Source organism: Octopus sinensis, linkage group LG9, assembly GCF_006345805.1.
Source record: "Octopus sinensis linkage group LG9, ASM634580v1, whole genome shotgun sequence".
Taxonomy (NCBI): Eukaryota; Metazoa; Mollusca; class Cephalopoda; order Octopoda; family Octopodidae; genus Octopus; species Octopus sinensis.
Window position 1 is genome coordinate 95,110,034 of NC_043005.1, and position 26,139 is coordinate 95,136,172.

Below are 26,139 nucleotides of genomic sequence, written 5' to 3' on the forward strand. Positions count from 1 at the left end.
ACACATTTACCATTCAATTACCAGTTAATAATTATCGCAGCAGTTGCAAGGTTGCAAGGGATTTACAATTTACATATTTACCCTTAAATTAATGGAATCTCAATAGGGAAGGGAGATGAGACTTTCCCAACATCAGAGAAGGGTGATGAGACATTCCCAAATGCATGCAGCAGCACATCAGATGGAGTCTCAAGAGAGAAGCAAGATGAAACTTTCTCAAGATCAGCAAAGCCCCCCCCCCCCCCGCCAATTTTCCATGACAGGTTAGGGCCTGAAATATTCCAAACAGACGCATGACATGTTGCTTAGTCGAATTATCCCATCATTTACTCCACAAATGTTTTGCCATCAATGCTGCACTTTCCTGTATCATCTGTTTCAACAGAACTGTAATATGTATACAAACTATGCCTTCTTAATCCCAAGTAATGCCGGGTATCTCTGCTCGTGATAAATCAGGCAATGTGTTTGGCCTACCACAGAAAGTACAAAAAGACAGTGTAGTCTTTACTGTGACACATTGCCTTACTGAATTCAGAAACTCCCTTTACCTAAAGCTAGTTATTTCCATTTTGGATTGATTAGTAGATTCTAAATGAGCAAGTTGCTTTTGAAGGTTTTCTTTTTCATTTTTTTTTTTTTGAAACATAAATTCGTAAAGAACCAGAAGAATGAGCAACAAAAATGAAAAAGAAGACTAGTTCAACAGCTTCTGGATGGCACTGAAGTAAATATTTGAACAACTTTATATGCTAATGAAATTTGCTGATCCACGTTGTGAGGTGGGGATTCTTAAGGACATAGTAAGCAACAGCAATACAGAACATATATGGAATTATAATGTTGATAATATTAGCTTGTTTGTTCCACTGTGTCATGTTCATCTGGGATGTGTTATGTGGAAAATATTTGCTTAAGACAGTTAAAACTGCTCACTCAAATTGTCTTCTTAACCTCTTGACAGAGAAAGCTTTCTTTCTAGAAAGCCATATTACAGTTGAATGAATGTATCTAGTTATTGTAAAAACTGTGGTCCTAGCAAATCTAAAAGCTCAATTTGCAGTGATGAAGGTATTAATATAAGTAAAGTGCTGAATGTCAATATCTAAACAGTAAAAGATAAATACACATTCACACATATATTATGCAAATATAAAAACAGTTCTACTTACCAGACTCTCTAGGCTTTGCAGGCTGTATAGGCTTTTCATATTTGGCATCTAAAAAAGTTAATTTAGTAAAATAATGACATTTTTTAGAACTTCTATTTAAGACAAGCTAATAAGAGTCACTATATCGTAGCTCAACCCGTTAGGAATGGCAGCCAATTTTTTTTTCATATTAGATCCTATTATCTTAAGAATGGAAAAATACACTAGACAATATAGCCTTAGGTGCACAAAAAGACAAGATGGTCACATCTAGAATGTCTTTGGATCATAGACTTGTTCAATCAATAACAGCAAACAACAACATATTTGTGAAAGTTCTGTAGTCCATTTCAGGTAAGTTGTTGAAAGCTGATGCCGAAAAGTACAGTTGGCAAAGTTTTTAGGGATCACCAGCATAAGCACATCACGATGATTGTTGGAACTTTGCATTTTTAAGGGATCACAAGCATAGCCCCATACAGATGATCGTAGGCTCACAGCATTTTAAAGAGGTCACCAATGTAACCCCACAAGATTATTGTAAGCTTACTGCAGTGAACAATACCCTGATCCTAATATTTTATTGCAGAAGATCTTCAAAATGTTTCATTGACAGTTACTAGGTTCAAATCTTTTCATTGCCCTGGCATGGAAATTAGTAGCACTTCAATCCTACTGGGGCACTCTCGATAGTATAAAGCAATAGAAAAAAGAAATTTCACTTACCAGATACATCACAGAATCCTGAAAATTGGTTCATCACCAGCTCTGACTGACACTCACATATATTGCTAAAAGTACAGGTTTCTTTCGGGTGACAAGAATATGCCGATTTAGGATTGCATGGTTTACCATAGGTGGCTGGAAGCAAGAAGAAATGAAAATACAAGTGAGATGTGTGTGAGAAAGAGAGAGACAAACAGACAGACTTAAATGAAAATAGACAATCTTAAACAGAAACGCAGAAGTGCAATATCTAAAGTGATGGTAGTGGTGGAAAGGCGGCGAGCTGGCAGAAACGTTAGCACGCCGGACGAAATGCTTAGCGGTATTTCGTCTGTCATTACGTTCTGAGTTCAAATTCCACCGAGGTCAACTCTGCCTTTCATCCTTTCGCGGTCGATAAATTAAGTACCAGTTTCGCACTGGGGTCGATGTAATTGACTTTTATCCGTTTGTCTGTCCTTTTTTGTTCCCTCAGTGTTTAGTCCCATGTAGGTAGTAAAGAAATAGGTATTTGCATAACAATGTAATAATGACAGTCTTAATGCAATATTCATAATTATGCTGATAGAGATGGAAGGTATACTCAACCTGATTTTATGTATTGTATTTTTTGGGAATGAGTCTCTTCACTATGGTGGTGGTGCTGCTGCTGAGGGTGAGGTAGTTCAGGTCGGCTTGTATGAGAATCGAACACTGGTGCAAGGCATGGCCGAAGTGTAAGGGGCGGTGTTGTCATGGCACCAGCAGGACATGATGGTAATGTGTATGTATGCTCTGGAACCACAGGGTATGAAAGGGTATGCCCTGCCATGTTGATTTTAAGCGACACCTTAATTGTGACCTAAAATGGGATTAAAAGATAATTCCAGCATAAGATAAAGCATTAACATAGCAATAATGTTAATATCAAAAACAGAAATCTGAGTCTTGTTGTACTTTGAATTTTTTGTTTTCATTTTGAGTTTCAATTTTCAAAATAGCAAAACAGAAGGGTTTTCTCTTGTTTCTACCAAATGAATCAAGTCCTTCAACATCAAAATAAATATCAAATGGAAATTGTAGTTATGATAACTGTGCCGGCGGCACGTAAAAAGCACCATCTGAATGTGGCTGATGCCAGCGCCGCCTTGACTGGCTTCTGTGCCGGTGGCACATGACCTGCTGTGCTTGAGGAGACCTATTGAGTCAAGTACATCAACAACAATGGAAATGAAGATGTCACAGGACTACTTTATACTTAACCCTCAGTGACACACAACACCTGTACGATACATGTATTTAGGAGATCATCAAATATCCACAAGTAGAAATTACTACACTTACCACATGGGGTACAACATCTTTATCATGTGACAATTCTATAAAGAGATACGTATTCTGATATATTGACACATCTGTAAAAAATTTAAAGAAAAAAGAGAAACATATATATATATATATATATATAAAAGTGAATGCATGTATGAAATTGTAAAAAAAGCAAAAATTTCACAAATGATTCATAATTTAATTCTGTTAATTTAATTAACAGCTGTTTCAACAGTCAGGATACACCCATCATCACCCATATGATGCTCAAAACAATTGTCTTAACCAATTATATATACACAAATTTATTTCACTTAGCAGCCATGAGGCCTCAGGTTCGATTCCAGTGACCAATATCTTGGGTTAACCCAGGTATGCTTGTGTATATTGAAGAGTAGCAGAATTAGTGCAGCAAGTAGAATTACCATGGTATTCGGTGCCATCTGGTCACAACCCTTTATATCCAAATCAACATTGACTTTTACCCTATGAAGTCAACAAATTAAAGAACTAGACAAAGTACAGAAGTCAATACAATCATGATGGTAGGGCTCTAATATGGATTCAATCCAATGATAAAACAGTAAAACAATAACAACCAATGAAATAGCAGGAATTGTATACTTTGCAGTAGCTTTTTTTTTTTATGCCTTTAACCCTTTCAAAATGGAAGCTACTGCTGCTACTAAAGAAGAAAGTAGACTTTTTACATGATCATGATCATCATCATCATCACTTAACGTCCATTTTCCATGCTAGCATGGGTTGGATGGTTCAACCGGGATCTGGGAAGCCAGGAGGCTGCAGTGTTTCTACAGCTGGATGCCCTTCCTAACGCCAACCACTCCGTGAGTGTAGTGATTGCTTTTTACGTGCCACTGGCACAGGGGCCAGAGAGGGCTAGCAAATGGCCACGATTGGTTGGTGCTTTTATGTGTCACCAACACGGACGCCAGTCAGGCGGTGCTGGCATCTGCCTTAAAATTCTATGAAACATTTGAGACCCAATAAAAAAAATTAGGAAACTATCTTCAAATCATCATCATCATCATCATTTAGTGTCTGCTTTCCATGCTGGCATGGGTTAGACAATTTGACTGGAACTGGTAAGCTGGAGAGCTGCAACAGGTTCCAGTCTGGTTTGACATGGTTTCTAATGCCAACCACTCCAAGAGAGTAATGGGTGCTTTTCATGTGCCGCAAGGCATTTTGCCCAGCATGCTAATGATTCTGCCAGCTCACTACCCTAACGACAAAAGAAATATTGAAGTGTAATTACTTAATTTGTTGTAGAGTCTCTTCTTGAGAGAGTAACTCTTGGCATTGTACTGTAAGTAGACATCCATGGAGAGAGGTGTATCACAGTGATTGATTATCGTGCCAAAGCATATGGTATCATTCTGTTTGGTAATGATTCCAGGGGAGAATATCTGGGGGAAAAAAAAATACATTTCAAACACAAAAATCATTAAGACACAATTAATTAGATCTATCTAAAAGTTTTACTTTATTTTCACTGCAAAAGATATTTGTGTGTGTGTGTGAGAGAGAGAACATGTAGTAATTTTATTAAAGCAAACTATTTCATCACAGATTTGTATATATGTCAAATCTAAGTAGAGATTTCAAACTTAAAATCTTCAAAGCCACAGTCGAACCAATTCTACTATATGGCTCAGAAACCTGGACGTTATCGAAGAAGCTTCAGAGGCGGTTGGATGGAACTTACACTTGTCTCCTTATGAGAGCTCAAAATCTCTCGTGGAAACATCATCCAACCAAAGTACAAATATATGGGAAACTACCACCTGTATCATCTCTTGTGAAAGGTAGAAGAGTCCAGTTTGCTGGACATTGTTGTAGAGCTGAAAATGAGGTAATTTCTACTCTTCTCCTCTGGAAGCCATCTGCTTGTGGCACCAGAGGGCGCACACTCTCCTACCCTGATATAATCTCCAGGGATACAGGCATTCAGCAACAGGACCTCCGTAATGCTATGATGGACCGTGAAGTCTGGTGTAACATAGTAAATTCCATTGTCTCGACCACGGTCGAACAATGATGATGATATATGTCAACTTTTTCTGAGAGAGAAGTCTTGTGCTATGGCTGAGATTATCTTCATTTATGTAGTGTTGATCAATTGAAAGACATCTCACTGTACAAGAGGGTGCTGAAAAGTTTCTGGCTTTAAGGATCTCATGAAAGGCCTAGTAGGAGGCCCAACTTTCTAAGTTTTTTACAGGGCTTAGAAAAACTGAAGGACCACTGCAATAAGTGTGTAAATCTGAAATGGGAATATGTTGGATAAAATCATAATTAACTGATTTTCCTGTATTTTTTCTTTTACCCAAAAGCCAGGAACTTTTTAGCACTCCTTTGTTGATAAAAATGCCAGTCTATCACAGGTTTTGTAAAAATGGGGTGAAGAGATTTGAACTCAGTACTGCTACCTAAGCACGAGTGTGTTTGTGTGCACATAATGTTCACTGAGAATGTAAACACAACACTGTTGTTTTCAAAGGAGGTGGAGGCTCAGGTTATCTCCTGCAAAGGAGCAGAAATAACTTCAGGCATATACACATGTATTTATATATCCCTATATATACACACAATGAGCTCCCACAAAGTTTCCATCAACAAATTTCTCTCACAAGGAATTGGTCTGAGGATAGAGTAGAAGACACTTGTCCAAGGTATTGTTCAGCAGTACTGAACATAAGACCAACACTGATGCAACACAAACTTGTTAATCACACAGCCATGCATGCAGTGTTTACTATAAATTATTGCCATTTACTTTCTTGTCGAATAGGAAGGAATATACTGGAAAAATGATGAAAAAAAACGTGAAAATTGAACCAACATTTTCTAGAAAGATTCCATGACAATGTACAGCTGTACAAATGTCATTGACATCACAGCTAACTCTCAGCTTATTTCTGACGCTGTTGCGTAGAGCTTGACGGATACTGCAGTTATCAGCATCTGCATTTCCATGGACGAACAAGGGCAGAAGTATGCAGGTAACTGGAAAATAATCCAAAGGGTCATAAGAGAAGGTTATGAAATATTTCAGGTGGGAAAAATAAGAGTACAAGAGACTTCAGACAGGCTTGCATCCAAAAGTAATTTATCAGTTAGAAAACAAAGCAACAAGATACAATTATGATATTGCAAAACAAAGTAGCAAAAGGAGAGACCCACACATGTGCGTGTGTGAGAGAGAGAGAGAGAGAGAGAAAGAGAGAGGGGGAAGTGAGAGAGAGAGAGAGAAAGAGAGAGGAGGAAGTGAGAGAGAGAAAGTGAGAGAGAAAGAGAGAGGGGGAAGTGAGAGAGAAAGAGAGAGGGGGAAGTGAGAAAGAAAGAGAGGGGGAAGTGAGAGAGAGAGAGAGGGGAAGTGAGAGAGAAAGAGAGGGGAAGTGAGAGAGAGAGAGAGAGTGAAAGAGAGAGGGGGAAGTGAGAGAGAGAGGAAGCAATTATAAAACAAAATCCAACATGGCTGAGAAACACGCTTCTAAACCACACAGCAATGCCTGTGCCTTGAGTGAAATATATTAATTCAAATGCATAGAAAGCTCCATACTAATCAACAGTTTATAGCTTATCATGGTTTATAGCTGTGGCGGTAGTTGCTCCAAAATATAGTAAATTTTATTCTAAAGAGCAATAGCATGTATGGTGGAAAGAATTTAGAGAACTGTTACCTTCTCTCTAGATTGTAAGACATATTACATGGGAGTAAAATATTGGTATTGAATGCAGAGGACATGCAAAGGCTAGAGAGTAATGAGGGATGCCTGCGATGCTGGATGTGTAAGTTTAGTGTACATGAACGACAGAACACAGATGGGTTGAGAGATAAACTAAATACAATAGGAATTAGATGTAGAATTTAAGATAGAAGACTGTCACTGGTATGGACGTGTGAAGCAGATAGAGAATGATGGCTGGATTTTACAAGTGCCAAACAAACTGAAGTGGATATTGAACTTGTGGAAGACGAAGACTAAGGAAAGGATGGGCAGAAATGGAGAGCTGATGCCAGGACGCTGAACCTCATGAAACAAGAAAAATAAGCTATATTAAAAAAAAATTTTAATAAAAAAATATGCTGAACATAAAGTTAATTTATGCAAAGGAAAAACTAGAAGAAAACATAGAAATTATGAGAATTAATCTGAAATGCAAATGTATAAATTAAACAAAAAAAGTAAAATACACTCATAAAAATGCTCTCAAATATAACAATGCCTGCAAATTTCAATGAGTCATTCAGCTAGTTGTTATGACATACAGGACAGTTAATACTTACACTCACTCACTCACTCACTCACACACTCTCTCTCTCTCTTTCATGCACACAGATGCACTGTATCTGAGTGGCCTTGAAAATCATACTCCTACCAATCAGATACAATTGTTGTTTATTTAAGCTGTAGTATATTAATAGCTTATTACACTGGCTGAATTGGTTTCTTATCCTCACACTTACTAGCAAAGCCCAAACAAAAACAAACAACAGAGGCTTATTCAGAAACCAAAGCTTTAAATGAAGATGAAAGCTGGAGTGAAGACCAAGTATATAGTGCTTGTGGTTAATTGGCAACAACAACAATAACAAAAAATATGACTATCCTCAAATATAATATAAAGCTTTGGTTATTTATCTACCTATTTACTGTGTGTGGTTACACACACACACAGTAAAAGAAAACACAAAAGCCATGAGAAATTCAGGTGGCCAGGGTTTTCTGGCTGGTGCCTTAAGTTTATTTCACCATTCCTCAAGAAGGTAATGTCAACATGGTGGTGGGTTAGCAACTCCATGTGAATTATGCGATCCCTTAATTTCCCATGGCCTTTGGGCAGTTTTTATTAAAAATATCTTTATTCTCTTTACTGAGTGCTCTACTGCTTGTTGAGCTTAATACCACAGACACACACACACACACATCCATTTGAATGGCATATTACGCAAATTAGTAAACAAAAACTGTGCAGCAGCTTGCCTCTGCATGTGTGTGTGCATGTGTGCGCCTTTAGTTGTGCACTAAAAAGAATTATCTTGAATTTACTCACTAGGCTACATAACTGAATAGATATATAGACTAAGAGTTCAATAAAATGATTACCCAACAAGGTTGATTGGGGTCAATGTAATTAGAACTTCTGAAAGTGGTGTTCCATCAAAAGCTAGTCTGAGGAAGAAACAAGTACAACAAAAAAATGAACAAAGTGTTAGTTTCTTCATGTTCTGCCAGCAAAAGAGACAAACAGAATAAGTAAGCAGGCTTGAAAATAAGTACTGGGGTTGATTTGTTTAATGAAATCCTCCAAGGTAGTGCTCCAGCATGACCACAGTCCAATGACTGACAGACTGAAACAAGTAAATGATAAAAGACAATGTAATTGCTTCTGGATTTTTCCTTTCCTTTTTCTTCTATGCATTTATTGCTACTTAACAACACCTAACAGGTCAAAAAGATACTCCTCCTTCTATCAAGTCAAGGAGTACATTTTTATGCATAAGCCAATGAGAATTTTTCCACTTAGTTACTCACACTACTAAAAATAGCATAAATAAATAAAGAAGGGACTAACTGCCTGATTTGCTCAACACAAATCATATCAAAATACTGTCACAATACAAATCAAAATACTGTCATGCAAACTACAGACTGAATATCACTTGTAAAGGAACCCAGCTGCTGGTAAATTAACCTTTTAATAAAAACCAGATTCAATTAACAATATTGTTAAGTCTTGTGTTTGCTTGAACCTAAGTCATAAAGAATTTCAGCATCATAGTTGTGTGCCACGGTAAGGAAATTCAAAATAGCAGAGTAAGTGAGTGGGAAATTTTAAGCATATACATCCCACCCAACCCAAAATTTCTGGACAAATGGCAAGAAAAAGTCCTACCAGATAAGTTAGTTACCTGTCACATTTAACAATTTCAAATGATTTGGTACCTAAATCTAACACATGGATGCGACTACATATATATATATGTACCAGCACCACCATGACTGGTTTCCATGCTGGTGGCACGTAAAAAGCACCAACCGATCATGGCCGCTGCCAGCCTCCCCTGGCACCTATGTCAGTGGCACGAAAAAAAGGCACCCACTACACTCTCAGAGTGGTTGGTGTTAGGAAGGGCATCCAGCTGTAGAAACACTGCAAGATCAGACTGGAGCCTGGTGCAGCCTCCTGGCTTCCCAGACCCCGGTCAAACCATCCACCCATGCCAGCATGGAAAATGGATGTTAAATGATGATGATGATGATATAGAAATATACATACACCATAAAAAGTCAGGAGGTACAAGAAGGGAATATACCTATTTAATCATTTAATATTTGTAGGATTACGGCCATAATTGTCACAGGATTCCATGAAAATATATACTGCACTACAAATTTATATATATACTAGCACTATGACCTGGCGTTGCTGGGTCAGAGTGCTAGTGCATGCATATACAGCTGCATGCGTGCACACATACAGGCGAGTACTGTCCAAATCTCCGACCAATCACATACAGCTAGCTGGCATTCAATTGGCGTATCAAGTTTCGGGCATTTTGATTGGGTTTTGGATAGAAAATTCACAAAAAAAAGTCACTTCTATTGATTTTTTAATGGCTTTGCGGGGTGACTGGGGAAATGTAAAGATGTGCATGACCACCCTTGGACGGTTTTGAATGACCATAGAAAGTGCGGGCCCTCTGACTGAAAAATTGTGGATTTGTATAAAGGACACACACACAGACATTTTGCCGTTTATATATTACTCTTTACTCTTTTACTTGTTTCAGTCATTTGACTGCGGCCATGCTGGAGCACTGCCTTTAGTCGAGCAAATCGACCCCAGGACTTATTCTTTGTAAGCCCAGTACTTATTCTATCGGTCTCTTTTGCCTAACCGCTAAGTGACGGCGACGTAAACACACCAGCATCGGTTGTCAAGCAATGCTAGGGGGACAAACACAGACACACAAACATACACACGCATATATACGACGGGCTTCTTTCAGTTTCCGTCCACCAAATCCACTCACAAGGCTTTGGTCGGCCCGAGGCTATAGTAGAAGACACTTGCCCAAGATTCCACGCAGTGGGACTGAACCCGGATGCATGTGGTTGGTAAGCAAGCTACTTACCACACAGCCACTCCTGCGCCTATATATATATATATATATATAGTAGCTTAAAGGCCACCCTATCAGGCAGCTTTAAAGCTAGTATGTAGCTTTTAAGCAACTGAACCCCAAATGGGAAGATCTGCAAACAGATCTCTGACCTGTTTTGGAGAAGTTTTTGCAATTGCTTCCCCCAGAGTCATATCCCAATGATGATCATATTCGTCTCAAAAATCATGTGAAACAAAAAAAAAAAATCGTTGAGAACAATCGCAGTAACAAAAATATAAGTATCCAAAATTTCAAGATCGCAGGTCAAGATTCAGCCCAGAATGTTTTTAATTTACTCATGGAGTCAGCCTGATTCCAAAATGAAAAAGTGTGACATACTGGCACACTGACATTCACATTTATTATATTAGATATGCTTAATTTTGGGGAAACTGTATTTCATTTAAAGTGTATTTTATATGTGTGTGTGTGTGTGTGTGTGTGCGTGCGTACGTATATATGTACACACACACATATGTATGTAGTAAAGAAAGGAAAAAATAAAACAAAAATGATAGTGTTCAGTGGTTGGTTCAGTATGCTGGCCACAGGAATTTGTCCAGGAAAGTTGTACATCATCTCCCTCCTTCTCTTACATACCCACTCTCTCTCTCTCTTATTATTACTCCCATTTACTACTTTTAACAAAACATCATCAAATCTCCCTAAATTTCTTTGTCTCTCTTTCTCTTTCTTTCTCTGTCTGTCTTTGCCATCACCCTCACTGTCTCCATCCTTACTATTACTCTCAGCCCAGCACAAAGAAGTGTCACTGAATAGTGAGAGAGGGGTTCAAAGTGTGACACACTGACACACACAAATTAGTTTTTGTATTTATCATATCTCTCTCTCTCTCTCATACATATATATATATATATATATATTATATACGCTCACACACACACTGTAGTTGTTTGTGAATAATTTCAATCTTAACTATAAATATCACACAAATGCTTCACTCCAACTATGCTATGTTTACATATATATGTGGGGGATGGGTTGCAAGCATGACTATAGAAAGAAGTTTGCTTCCCAACCACACAAGTTTAGGTTCAGTCCCACAGCATGTCACCTTGGGCAAATGTCTTCTACAATAGTCCAAAGCTGATGAAGGCCTTGAGAGTGGATTTAGTAGATGGAAACTGAAAGAGCCTATTGTGTGCTTGAGTGTGTGTGTGTGTGTGCATTACTGTCCCCTTACCTTGACATCACATGATGTAGCCAGTTCCTATCAAACTGTCCAACCCATGCCAGCATGGAAAATGGATGTTAAATGTTCATGATGACAATGATGGCTGGGTGACTGGGTCTGGAAGGAAGCAGTGACTATATTCTTGATGTGAAGAAAGCAGCAGTGCCTACACAGGCCCTCAAGAATTGATTCACTTCACTCCTATACATACATAGTTATTCACTTGATCAATACTGGAGGAATGTGAAAGCGAAACCAACAGTGGTAGGATTTGAACTTCGAAAGAATGTTAAAAAAATGCAACCAAAATACTAAAATGTGTTTTGTCTGACAATTCAACATTTCTGACAACTTGCCAAGCAATAATGATGATTTCTGACAATTTGCCAAACAACAATGACAATGATAATGATTTCTATAATTAGCAGAAGGCCACATATTTGTGAGGGAAGAGTAGATTGAATGAACAACTACTACAACAATAATAGCAGTTGAAGTATTTTAGCAATGTTTTCCAACCCTGCCAAGAGAAGAAAGAAAGGTGGGAGGCACAAATCAAGACTAGCAGGATTTGAACTTCGACCATAAAGGGATGTAACTAAATGCCACAAAGCACTTAATTCAGTGCCATTCTTTCTGACAAGTTGCATGGTGGTGGTGTGCTTAAGAAGCTCACTTTGCAGTTTCAGGTTCAGTCCCATTGTGCAGCACCTCAGGCAAATGTCCTCTACTATAGCCAACCAATGTTTTGGGAATAAATTTGGTAGATGGAAACTGGGTAGATGCAGTGTGTGTGTGTGTGTGTGTGTGTGTCTGTCTCTCTTTCTCTTTGTACTTGTCCCTGTAACTTGGCAGTTTGGCAAAAGATACTGATAGAATATGCATGAAACTTTAAAAAATGTAAATGCCAGAGTCAATTTATTTGAGCAAACCATCCAGAGTCAATTTATTGGCAGTTGTCCAATGACTGAAACGTATAAAAGTTAAAAGTAAAAGTAAAAGTTACCCACATTTCAGGCAAAGGGTAACTTACCAAACCAACTCTGGTACTTGACCATTGTTATATCTTATCAACCAAGGAAGAAGTGAAAAGCAAGGTTGATTTTGATGTTGGCATATGAATTCAGGACATAAAAAAGGTGGAACTGAACACCACAAGGCATTTTGTTTATCTATCTACAAAAATATGCAGATCCATACAGCCTTCTTTCTTTTGTAGACTTATGTCAGACTTACTAATGGACATACCATGTTTTGTAAATTATAGGATATGTGTGGCTCGGTTTCATCAGTTTGTCTTTCAACTCTTCCAGTCAATAATTATCTCTAACACTAGCAGAGAGAAAAAATTTGATTGAATTGGTTCAAGTACATACTTCATAATTTACATTATTTACATTCGATGGATATTTATCCTCATCTTGTTTTTTAACACAACATTTCGGCTGATATACTTTCCAGCCTTCATCAGGTGTCTTGGGGAAATTTTGAACCTGGGTTCTCATTCCTAAGGTATTTTTCGATGTTATTATTATTATTGTTCAGGTCACTGCTTGGAATCGAACTCAGAATCTTGGGGTTAGTAGCTCGTGCTCTTAACCACTATGCCATATGCTCATGGGCATAGTGGTTAAGAGTGCTGGTTACTAACCCCAAGATTCCGAGTTCGATTCCAAGCAGTGACCTGAACAATAATAATAATAATAACAATGAAAAATACCTTAGAAATGAGAACCCAGGTTCAAAATTTCCTCAAGATACTTGAAGAAGGCTGGAGGGTATATCAGCCGAAATGTTGTGTTAACAACAAACAAGATGAGGACAAATATCAATCGAATGTAAATAATGTACATAATTCCTCATCTCTTAAATATAGAACTGTACTTGATAATTATTTTATCAACCACAGAAAGGATGCAAATTACAGCCAAGCCCCTGCTATGTTCATAATATAAAAGGATATAGTTAAATATGGTATGACTGTTACCAGACTATTAATAAAATGCATCCAGACCATGCTGTAAAGTGTTTGGTGATAGGAAGGACATGCAGCTGTGAAAATTATGTGAAAAAAGGAAGAAATGAATTGAAGAGCTGTGAAGCCAGCATTGGGGAGCATTATTTCCAAGTAAAGAGAAGAAACTTCAACATCTCTGGTGCCAGTGTCAGGATAAAATACACTTAATTCAAGTGGTTGGTGAATGAAAGGGCACTATCATAAAAACCAGGGACAAAAACAACCACAATATATAAACACTGATAGTTTTATCTGTTGCTGGGTGTGCAGGATAATGAAGGCCGACAACCAGTGGTTAAAACCTTATGTAAAATCATTTTTAGTATTTCAGAAACGTTTCCTGGTAAATATATTTACAAAAAAAAAAGTACATGCAAACACTTTGATCAAGGTTTATCTTTCATCTGTTATTTGTTTCACCGGTCATGCTGGGGCACCACTTTGTTGAACATATCCACCTGGGTACTTATTTTCAAATCTGGTACTTATTTTATTGGTCTCTTTTGTTGAACTGCTAAGCTACAGAGAAGTAAACAAACCAGCACTAGTTATCAAGCAGCAGAGGGGGAACAAGCACAAAGATACAAACACACACACACAAACATACATTGGGCTTCTTTTAGTTTCTGTCTATCAAACCCACTCACAATGCTTTGGTCAGCCCAGGGCTACAGAAGAATACACTTGCCCAAGGTGCCACACAGTGGGTCTGAACCCAAAACCATGTGGTTGGGAAGTAAAATTCTTACCACACAGCCACGCCTGCACCTATTTATGATAACATTTTCCCTTTTCAGTCCTCTGTTTGAATGTTTTCTATTTTTAGGTTTATTTTTATATTTTGACAAGAGGAGAGGAAATCTAATAGTCATGTGATCAGACAATCTACATTGATGTGGGTGGAATTAGGATAGACATTTCATACTGAGTATACAAATTACTTAAACATGTGACTTGTTATTTTGGGTGGTGAGGATAACCGCATTTATGTTTAGGATGGTGATAATGGTATTTTCAATGCTGAATCCACCTGACCCCAATATTGTACTAATCTGTAGTTTAAGAAGGTCAACAGTTTGTAAAATGTCACTTGTACTGCATACTTCTTGCAAAGAGGCACCATGAGGATGTACAAACCATTTCACTGGTCAATAATGAAAGCTGTGTGGTAACTAACTACCAGAAATAACAGCCAAAACTCTCTCCAAGGATACCTTACTATCTTAAAAAAGACATTATATAATACATCCTCTGCATGTAGGAAGACAGGATGGTCATGTCTAGAATGACTTTGATCATATGTTTGCTTGATCAGGGCTAACTTTGGATGAAACGACAACATATCATTTTGCTGTATAAGAATACCATACAGAGAGATGTGGATCACTTCACAAAGTGAATAACACCTTTACAAGGTATATGAACAGATACCATGCAAAAGAATAAACTCACGGAACTGTAAATAATAGCTAAATACTGGATAAAATTTCACTAAACCTAAGAAGACTAGTTTTTGTAATAGCAATAATTGTCTGTAGTACAAACTAAATTTAACTTCTGTAATACACAAACATACATTATTGATATGTATTCTTAAAAACTTAAGTGAGAACCAAGAATATAAAAACCAAATAAAACAATGTGCTCAGTCTAATGTTTTCCTGTTCTATTTAAATGAATAAATGAACAAAACAATCCAAGTGTTAAAATAAAATTGGGTTATTACCAGAAAAGCCATCCCCACAAAGTGACATAGCAGTAGTAGTAATAAAGATATTTGATTAGCAGCTACTTAGTAGTCAGCGTTTTAGGGGTTAGGTCTTAGTTTTAAGATCACATATCTATTGACTGTGACCACCATTTTATTTTTTCACATATCTGGGACTACATTATCTCACCCTTCTTTGCTACGATGATAAAGAAGGTAATTTCATGGAGATACGTACTACATAAAAAAATCTATAAACACAGATGCACACACACACATACACAGGTAGGTAGGTAGGGGTGTATGTGTATATATGTATGTCCTCTAATTTTTAATTATTATAAATTTTCCACTGAGGAGGGAGCCAGTTTCCAACAAAGATACAAGGCTCCATCTTTGGGATGTAGTTAACAAGGACAAATTCACAATTGGAATTTTTTACTCTACCATTTACAGATTGCACACGCGTGTGCGTATGTATGTATGTATGTATGTATATATATATATATATATATATATATATATATATATATATCAGGTCATTGAGAATGAAATGCCCGATTTTGATCTGAAAGTTTATTTTACTTTATCTCAACAAAAAGCAATGCAGCTAATCAAAGTGTGCCCCTAAATTATCAACACAATTTTGCCATTTTACCGGTAGCTTATATATGCCGGCAGCAAAGAATTCTAGAGAGCAAGAGGTGGTGAAATCACAAAAGGTTGTTTTTGTATCTTCTTCAGATTGGAATTTTTTTCTTTGCAAAATGTTGTCTAATGCCTGGAAAACGTGATAGTCAGTTGGTTCAAGGTCTGGTGAATATGGTAGAAGACCGAATACTTCCATGTTCAGTTCCTGTAACTTGAGTAGCGTTCTTTGTGCAACATGTGGTTGAGCATTGTCTTGCAAGAGAATTGGCCTATCTCTATTGACCAATCTCGGTTGTTTAATTGAAAGTTCACTCATCATTTCATCCAATTGGTTAATGTATACAACCACTGTAATTGACTTACCAGATCTCGTGAAGTTGTAGTGGATGACACCAGTGCTGGATCACCAAACAGACACCTTTAGCTTTTTTTGGTGAATATTCTTTTTTTGATTGTGTTTTGGTACTTCGTGTCTATCCAACCACCGTGCAGAATGCTTGCTACTTTTGAAAAGAATTCATTTTTCATCACACATAACAATATGATGCAAAAATGGTTCACTTTTATGCCATGACAACAAAGAACAGCAAGTTTCAAGATGACATGTCACTTGATGCTCATTCAGTTCATGTGGTACCTATTTGTCCAGCTTCTTTACCTTGCCGATTTGTTTCAGATGGTCCAATACAGCTGGAATTAAAACATCAAACCTTGCTGCTAACTCATGTGTAGTTTGAGATGAATCTGCTTCCACTACACTTTCCAGCTCATCGTTATCTACCCTGGTCTCAGAAAATGTGTTCTCATACTGACAAACTATCAGACATGGGAAACAGAGTAATTTGTTCCGAATGGGTCATCTCGTCATTCCTCAGACTATTCATAATACTTTCAATCAAAATAACAATGACATTCCTTGCTGCCAACTTCGGTTTTGATCTTCAGCTTAAGCTTTGGCTTCTCTTTTCTGAGAATGACAATATTCTTATCTGTTTCAAAGTTGGGGAAAGTAGAGAGAAAACTAAACTATTTGACCCTTTTGCCATCCTGGGGGTGATTGAAAGCATGAGAAATTCTACTGGGTTATAATATTCTTAAATGAATCAAAGCTTTATGCTAATCAATCATTTAGGTGCTAGTTTACTTTTTTTTTACATAACCTTTCTTAAATAACTTTTAATATTTAAAATTAAATTTTGAAGCGTTGACATGAACAAATGGATGGAAATTTTATATTTTAAACACACACACACATAAATTGCCAGTTTCTTCTTTTTGCTCTGTGTGTGAAAAAGTCAAGAAAACTCTGGGGTCACATGACTGAGTTAAGGTCCTAAAAAGAGATAAAAAATGCTCTCTCCATTGGTTAAATCTTTTAAGACAGCAAGCATGGGTCTGTAATGAGAAGTTTGCTTCCCAACCACATGGTTCCAAGTCCAGTCTTCTACTAGTATCTTCTATTATAGCCTTGGGCCAACTAAAACCTTCTAAGTGGACTTGATAGTAGGAAACTGAAAAAAAAAACCTATAATACATATATATGTGTCAACAACCCTCACCTGTTTTCAAGCAAGATAATATTTCCCCCTGTCCAGACACGATTTGCTATGGAAGACTGGTAAGAATCTTATTTGCATAACAGTGATGCTCCTTTGCAACCATTACAAGATGTGAAGACAAGGGTACACAAACATGCTCTCTCTCACACACGAGGCTTTGGTTGGTCCAGGTGCTGCACAGTGGAACTGAAACCAAAACCACATAGATAGGGAGCAAGTTTCTTAACCACATACCCATCATATATATATATCATGATGATGATATATATATCATGATGATGATGATATATATATATATATATATATATATATAAAGGGAAAGTTTACGAAAATAAACAAAAGACAAAGGCAGGTGAAGTACAAACAAACAAATGTATTAGTATAGCGCTCAGGAATAGAAAAAGTCTTTTACGTTTCGAGCTACGCTCTTCTACAGAAAGGTACACAGAAAAAAACAAGGAGAGAAAGAAATTGCGTGTAGGAGCTAACAATCTATCATGGCGTCCTGACTTCAGACAGTGGTCAGACGCGAGAGGGACAGTAGGGGAGATAACAGGGTCAAGTGACTTCCAATACGAAGGCGCCCCATATATATACATGTCAAATTTCATCAAAATCAATAAAACGATGTAGGAGGAGTTAGCTAACAATGCCACTGATTTTCCACATATATATATATATATATATATATATATATATATATGTGTGTGTGTGTGTATATATATAAAGCCTCCCAATTCCTTGTCCTTTTCCTTTCTCATGAAGTAGTCATAGCTTCTGCGAAACTCTGCCAAAATTTCTTGTTTCAGAGCCTAAACTCTAGGATATCCCTTCTGCTTCTATCAAATCTCTTCTGCACCACCATCACTACACTCCACAAGAGTTACAGCCGGTTAAATGGTGTACTTATTGTAGAACTCCAACACATTTTCATCTTGAATAATACATCCTTTATCATGTTGAAAACTGAAATAGCTAGTTATATAACTAAGATCCTAGTGTTCTTTAGCCATGTAACTAATATATAAATAAAGCACTGGATTGTGATTCTTTGTGATTGTTTCCTTTAAGCACTTTGTATATTGTTAAGAAAATTTTTTGTAGAGTTTGAATCCAAAACAAAGATAGAAAGAAAGGTGTTTAAAACAAGTATTACAATACACAATGCTGATGTATCATCAAAAGTTATGTAAAGAAAAACAGTTCAGATACCATGTTACACAGAGGCATGTGATGTGGATTCAGGGAGGCAGTGGGAAAATGAAACTCAGATATATAAATGTATACAAATATATATGTATTTATGTTACGACACAAAGAGGCAGGGCTGAAAAAGATGGTGAACGACATCATCTATTAATACTGAAAGATCGCCTATGTACGTGTGTGCACGCAAGTTTAACTATAGAAAGGTGGGGAATATACTCAACACCTGCAACAGGATTCATTCATTAGAAGTTATACTTTTCAGTTTCTCAGTTTTTCCAAACGTTCTACACATAAGATATATATATATATATATATATATATATATATATATATATATACATACACACACCGTATTTTACGTCTATAAGGAACCCCATAATTTCGGGAACTTAAAATTTGGAAAAAAGGTTTTGTAAAGGATTATAATATCCATGTATAAGAAACTCCCATATTTTTTTAACCTAATTTTTTATTAAAAAAAGAAGTGGGGTTCCTTATACACGTTAAAATACGGTAAATATATATATATATATATATATATATATATATATATATATATATATATATATCAATAAATAACAGTGAGAAGTTGATCGTTGTTGTTATAAAGTCATTATTTAATTCAGGTGAGAGTATGTTTACAGCTGTCTCAGTATATCAAACTGGGGTAAATTTGCAAATTTACCCCAATGATCCACTTCTCACTGTTATTTATTGCTCCATTTCTTATCGTCTTTATATACATTAAACCACGGTTTTACCTTTTAAATTATTTACTACCGTGTACCTTATAACATACATACTAAGTTAAACCTGGAGTGCCTATGGATACATCTATCCCTCAGAAGGCTACATTACCTCTAAATTATATTATATATATATATATATATATATATATATATATATATATATATATATATATATATATATTCGGTCAGTTGTCCAATAGTACATGCAACAGATAGAAATATACGACTCGACAATATAAAAATGTGTGTGTATAGTGTTATTTGCTGTTTAGTTTCAATTAAACCATTTTATGATAGAACATATCTATTGTCTAAGGTGTTCCAGTTGCAGCCATCTAGTCATTTTATTTTCGGACAGTAAATGACGAGCTAAATTATCTAATGTAGCTCTTCCATTTTCAAGACGGCAGGGAGTGTTTGAGAGATGTGACTGCTATTTCTAACAGGTCGAGCGACCACGTAAAAGTTTCTATAGCTGTATATATCAAAGTGAAAGATTAAGCTGTTTACGTACGCAAACACACAAGCTGTCGCTAATGTCCTTCCGAAAACCATGGTTACTACAATAGTCACTTTCCCTTACACACACACACACACACACAATACGTATTTAATAACATAGGTAGATGGATAGATACAGCAGTGATCGATTTGATTTCGAGCACAACTTTTTAATTGCAGACACATTCTTATAACATTTTCGATAATGATATCATCTCATCCATAATTTTGTTGTAGATTCTTGGTGACAAATGCAATATAATTTTGTCAAGAATTACGCCAAACACACGCTGCGCTCTTGAATATTTTTCGAAAACAGGTTTTTCAGCCCAAAAAGTCAGTAAGCGCCCTTTTGGACCAAGTAGCGCCTGTACGGGGCTTCGTATGGATTTTCAATTTGGTGGGGGCCATGGAAAAAAGAAACAGCACTAACATAGGTATAAATTCGAAACCGTTATATATACCCTTACGTACAAAATGTACAAGGAATATAATAGGTATTAGGAATCCAATTAGACAGGATATGAGATAATAAATGAGACCAAACGGGTTACTTACGGGCGACACAACTTAACCACTTCAGTTGTTGCATCTTGGAAACATAACCTTCTTTCCGTGACAGCAGTTTTCCTTCGTTCTTACTTCTCTGTTGAAGGCAAATTAGAGTATTTGCCTGTATATTTTGACCTTTGCTTTTTAATGTTTCTTTATTCCACGCAGAAACAGTTGCTCTACCAATATTCGGAATGGTAATAAACAGAAACAAAGAGTTATTTTGTTTGTGTTTTTTCGCTCAACCCTCAACACAACAATCCCGCACGCACTTCCTGTCGATGACCTCAATGTTTTTCACAAGCAACACATCACGGTTGCATCACGGGAATAAATTTATAATATTACTCAGATGTTTTCGTTTCTCCTTGTTTTTTCTCTTATATTCATAGGAAGGTTGAGGGTACTACTTGAAAGGTGGCGAGCTGGCAGAAACGTTAGCGCGGTATTTCGTCTGCTATTGCGTTCTAAGTTCAAATTCCGCCGAGGTCGATTTTGCCTTTCGGGGTCGATTAAATAAGTACCAGTTACGCGCTGGGATTGATATAATCAACTTAATCCGTTTGTCTGTCCTTGTTTGTCCTCTCTGTGTTTAGAAATAGGTACTACTTAAGAAGAGTGGTCCCGGTGCGCGCACTCGCGTACTCGTGCATCCGCGCTAGCTAGTCATGACTAGTCGATCCTTACTTTGTGTTTTTGTGTGTTATTTACTTTTTTTAAAAAAATTATTTACTTTGTGTTTTTGTGTTTTATTTACTTTGCTAGGCAGTCGTTGTAGGATCGACTAGTCACGACTAGCTAGCGTGGATGCGCGAATACGCGAGTGCGCGCACCGGGACCACTCTTCTTAAGTAGTACCAAAGTTGAGTGATATGTATGCATGTATGTAAACACACACACAAGCGCACATACGCACGCACGCACACACACACACACACACACACACACACATACTCTTTTACTTGTTTCAGTCATTTGACTGCGGCCATGCTGGATCCTCGAAGGGTTTTTAGGCGAACAAATCGAACCCAGGACTAACTTCTTAAGCCCAGTACTTATTCTATCGGCTCCTTTGGCCGAACCCCTAAGTTACGGAGGACGTAAACACACCAACACTGGTTCTCAAGTGGTGATGGACACGGACACGCACACATATTTATACACGACGGGCTTCTTTCAATTTCCATCTACTAAATCCACTCACAAGGCTTTGGTCGGCCCAAGGCTATAGTAGAAGACACTTGTCCAAGGTGCCATGCAGTGGAACTGAACCTGAGACCATGTGGTTGAGAATCTATATTTGCAAGTATGTAACCATATATGAATATAAATGAAACCGTTTGTGTATATGAGTGTTATTGTTGATATCTCGTAACAAAGACACACAAGTAAAATACAACTCCAAACTTAAATACAGGTTCTGGAGCCGATATGCTCGACGAAATCCTTAAAGGTGGTGCTCCAGCATGACAGCAATTCAGTAACCAGTAAAGAACTGAATAAATAAAAGTAAAAATATGCATACTTTCGAATATTTATTTATCGATCTAATATAATATAAATGTATCTCCATGTACAGTATGGCCGAATGTTTAAAAAGTTTGTTGTACAACCACAAAGTCAAGGGTTCGATCCCATCTTGGGCAAATGGCATCTTTTATAACCTGGAGGCGACGTATACATTGTGAGTGTATATATGGAAACTGTACCTAAAATATAGCCTTGTTTTACTGTGTTACATTGATTTTGCCAGAGAATTAAGTGTTCCATGGGTCTGTTGGATGCTCAACCACCTCCGCGCTACTTCAAGAGCAAGTAATTTAATTGTTCGAACAAGTGAATCTTCATCACCGAACGACGGAGATCCATCAATACAATACATACATAATCATGGTTTTTCTACTTCCTGATTTCTGCATCTACTTAGCCATATAAAGTGTAGATTGGGTAGAACTTGGGAGCAAAAAACACTTACTTCAGTCTCACGCCACTCAGTATAGATGTAGTAACCATCAGCAGAACCAGAGTTCCTGAAGCACACGCAATCAAACGCTTGACTGACTACTAGGAATATGTGAAACATTTACCATCAAGTGGTGGGGGAGGATATAATGTATCTGGGATTGTTTTCGGGCTGTTGGATTGGAGTATTTCTATTGAATTGTTCCCCAGAACTATAGCTAACTTTATCTTTATTCCCATCAAAGAGTTTGCATTTACGAGTGGTGGGGGGAAACCTTCTTATAAAAGACAGATCACTAACTGAGTGCAACGCTAGTGTGTGTGGAAGATGGGAAATCAGATGTTGTGAAATTTCCTATTTGTTATTGTGTAATCCCAATACTACCTGCATGCTTAAAGGTCCAGGCAGACCTAAGGCATGAAAGAAGTCAGCCGAATAATACACTCAACCCACTGATCTGTTTTACCAGTAATACCATGCATCTATCTAAGGGAAAACCCTACTGAACAATCAGAGATCTTGCACTCTCTCCGGGTTATATCTAGATTTTACTTGTAGGAACACTTGAAGCGAGAAAGGCGGACTCACTAAGAATGCGGCAGTGCATCTCCACTTATTATTGATGGTGTGCATTTCAACACAGTGCTTGTGGCCTGTTGCAATTATTCTTATACGCTTTGTAAAAAACGGTTTTGTAAGGGATTATAATCCCTTACAAAACCATATTTTACAAATTTTAAGCCCCCCCCCCAAAAAAAAAAAATTAGGGGTTCCTTATACACGTTAAAATACATTACATCACGTAGATAACATAAATAGATCGTGAAAAGGTCGTGTCTGGAGTGTCTGATAATCGCTCTGCTTGATCTAGGTCAGTGTTTTTGGCCTTTTTCTCTACGTCTCCACCTTTACCGGTTCACCATACTGATTTCTGCCACCTCCGCATACGAGTAAAAAAAGAAGTAGTCTTGTGTACGACCCAATAAAAATTTTATTACGTAACACCAACCACTTTATATTAATTTAACATTGCCTTCTTTAAAATCAACATTAAGAAAAAACAATTCTAGCAAAAATTGCGTATATTGATGAAAATATTTCGACTTAAAAACAATTTCCTTTTTAGAGTTCCCTAAAATTTCGCTTGAAATCTAAACGCCGAAAGCTAACCGCAGCGACGAACGACTCCAGAAACAACAGCAGCAGCAACAGGGAAGGTATTGGTCTGAAGCAAAACAGATAACAATGACAATAAATAATGAGGTCATCAGTAGGCCAGCATATTATGTGTCAACATGATCTATGTATCACTGATAAATCCGGAATTTACTGTCTTTCAGTGACTCAAAATTAAAACCTAATTGTTGGAGTAATTTGGGGATTCTCGTTTCGATGGTTGGTTTCTGATTTCATTTATATTTTTCTAAAGCGAAAGATCGACTAAATTTTTCGATAGTTTAATCTTTTATATTTTTTCTTTCAATCAGTTTGTCTCTTGTTACGCATAACATTAGTCATTCAACTTATGATCCACATGGGAGCCTCTAACGTAGACGCACACCGACCTACTAGAAATAGCAGCAAGATCTCTCTACCGTCTTAAATATGTTAGTTCCTCTTATTCCAAGTGGAATATTGGGAAGCAACAAAAGTTCTATATCCTCTGCAAGAGATTTGGCATCCTCCCATCTCAACTGCTCTGCATCTAGATCATTCAGAATTGTCCTCTTCCATATTATTAATGGGCGTCCACGTTTCCTTTTCCCATTTTCTGGCTTCCAAGCGAGAGAGACCTTTGGCTGTCTTGTTAAGTGCATTCTAAAGACTTGTCCAATAAACCTCACACGATGACTTTTCATAGTGATGCTTAGTGGTTTATGCTTGTTGTTTTTTTCCATAGACTTCTTAATTGGTTATTCTGTCCTGCCAAGAGATCTTAAGAATTTTTTGGAAGCACCTCTGGCGGAATACATCTAGCTTGTCGATGAATCTTGCTGTCATCTTCCACGCTAGCAAAGATGACATCCAGGATAACCAAAGAATTGAACATGTAACAAGAGTTTATCAGTGTAACAAGGTGTTGAGTTGCTACTTTAGTGTGTGCTTAAGATACAAGTGTTGTACATGTGTGTGTGTGTGTGTGTGTGTGTGTGTGTGTGTTGAAATGAAGTTAGATCAGAAGGCGTTTTTGGGGTTAACGTAATCCACAGATTTATTTAAGGAGTGGATAACTGCTCTCAAATGAGACAAAGATAATAATTACAACGTGAAATAAAGTGTCTTGCTCAAGGACTCAATGCGCCGTCGGGAATTGAACTCACGACCTTACGATCATGAGCCTTCACATATAATACATATACATATACATACATACATATATATATATATATATATATATATATATATATATATAGCAATAATAAATCTCTAAACGAGATATAAACAGTAACTGCTCTATAACATAAGGGGCATCAGCCATCTGAATGTGGCTAGGGACAGGGCAGGGCGGTGGGGGTGTTACTGATGTATTTAGCCCCAGGCGATCATCAACGTCACCAGGGTGTCCTCTAGCCTGCAAAGAGAGATCATTCCCCGAAGAAGCGGATGCTACATACGGACCAGGTTTCAAGGTATTTGCCTATTATCAACGCATGGTAAGCACCGCTCTCCGACGAATAACTCTCTGTACAGGCTATATATTTATGGATTTTCACAGTAAACACATTTACTGATGTAGAAAAACCGTTCGAAAGCAATAATAAATCTCTAAACGAGATATAAACAGTAACTGCTCTATAACATAAGGGGCATCAGCCATCTGAATATGGCTAGGGACAGGGCAGGGCGGTGGGGTGGGACACCGAGATGGTGTCAGCCTTCCTGGTGACGTTGATGATCGCCTGGAGCTAAATGCATCAGTAACACCCCCACCGCCCTGCCCTGTCCCTAGCCACATTCAGATGGCTGATGCCCCTTATGTATATTATATGTATATATATATATATATATATATATATATATATATATATATATATATATATATATATATATATATATATAATATACATGTGTGTGTGTGTTATGTGTAGTTTGGGTTCTAATGGGATAGACAACCAACATGAAAGCCATTGTTATTGTTTTACGTGTTTATTTACTATTCATGTTACACGGACGTCGACATTCATCGTAGTAATACATTATATACTTTACACACAGTTTGTACTATTCACTAACAAAAATAGTGCCAAAAGTGGGGATGTATTCTATGCACGTATACACATAGATATGAATGTGTAACAGTGTGTGTGTGTTATATATATATATATATATATATATATATATATATATATATATATATACATTTACATATACATATACATACAGTAGGTAAACGTGTGGGATCTCTTCTGTTTGAACGGCAGTTTTTTCCATTGCATTTCAATCTGTTTTAGGGTTAGGGTTAGGGGTGGGGGGAAGGATATCTTTTTTTTCTTCACAAATGTAAATAAACTCAATCTGTTTCTTAAACGAGGGACATATCCATGTGACACAGAATGTTTTTTTTTACCTCAATGGACGTAATTGATTGGTTGAAATTGCAGAAATTGAAGAAAAAACACAACAAATATCTTACAAATTTCTCAAAAAAGCC

At 37.1% G+C, this 26,139-nt stretch overlaps 1 protein-coding gene and 1 long non-coding RNA gene across 4 annotated transcripts in view; one reads left to right on the top strand and one right to left on the bottom strand.

Moving 5' to 3' along the window:
- The window catches only part of LOC118764920, a 26,131-nt gene extending 17,923 nt beyond the window's left edge, over positions 1-8,208 (top strand). The window contains exon 3 of the long non-coding RNA XR_005000758.1: positions 8,193-8,208. This is a non-coding gene — a long non-coding RNA (uncharacterized LOC118764920). The remainder of the gene's footprint in view (positions 1-8,192) is intronic.
- Positions 1-20,852, bottom strand: part of LOC115215539 — a 27,740-nt gene extending 6,888 nt beyond the window's left edge. For 2 of the 3 annotated variants that reach the window (XR_005000757.1, XM_036506178.1), the window contains exons 1-7: positions 20,531-20,852; positions 6,052-6,215; positions 4,465-4,615; positions 3,201-3,271; positions 2,466-2,718; positions 1,878-2,012; positions 1,174-1,220 (exon numbers count right to left, since the gene is read on the bottom strand). Coding sequence is in view for 2 of the 3 variants with exons in the window: in XM_036506178.1 (XP_036362071.1) it covers positions 1,174-1,220; positions 1,878-2,012; positions 2,466-2,718; positions 3,201-3,271; positions 4,465-4,615; positions 6,052-6,215; positions 20,531-20,564 (855 nt within the window). In the remaining variant the exon portion in view is untranslated. Of the gene's footprint in view, positions 1-1,172; positions 1,221-1,877; positions 2,013-2,465; positions 2,719-3,200; positions 3,272-4,464; positions 4,616-6,051; positions 6,216-20,530 lie in introns of all 3 variants that reach the window. The other variant, XM_029784722.2, reaches the window with a different exon arrangement.
- Between the last annotated feature and the right edge of the window lie 5,287 nt (positions 20,853-26,139).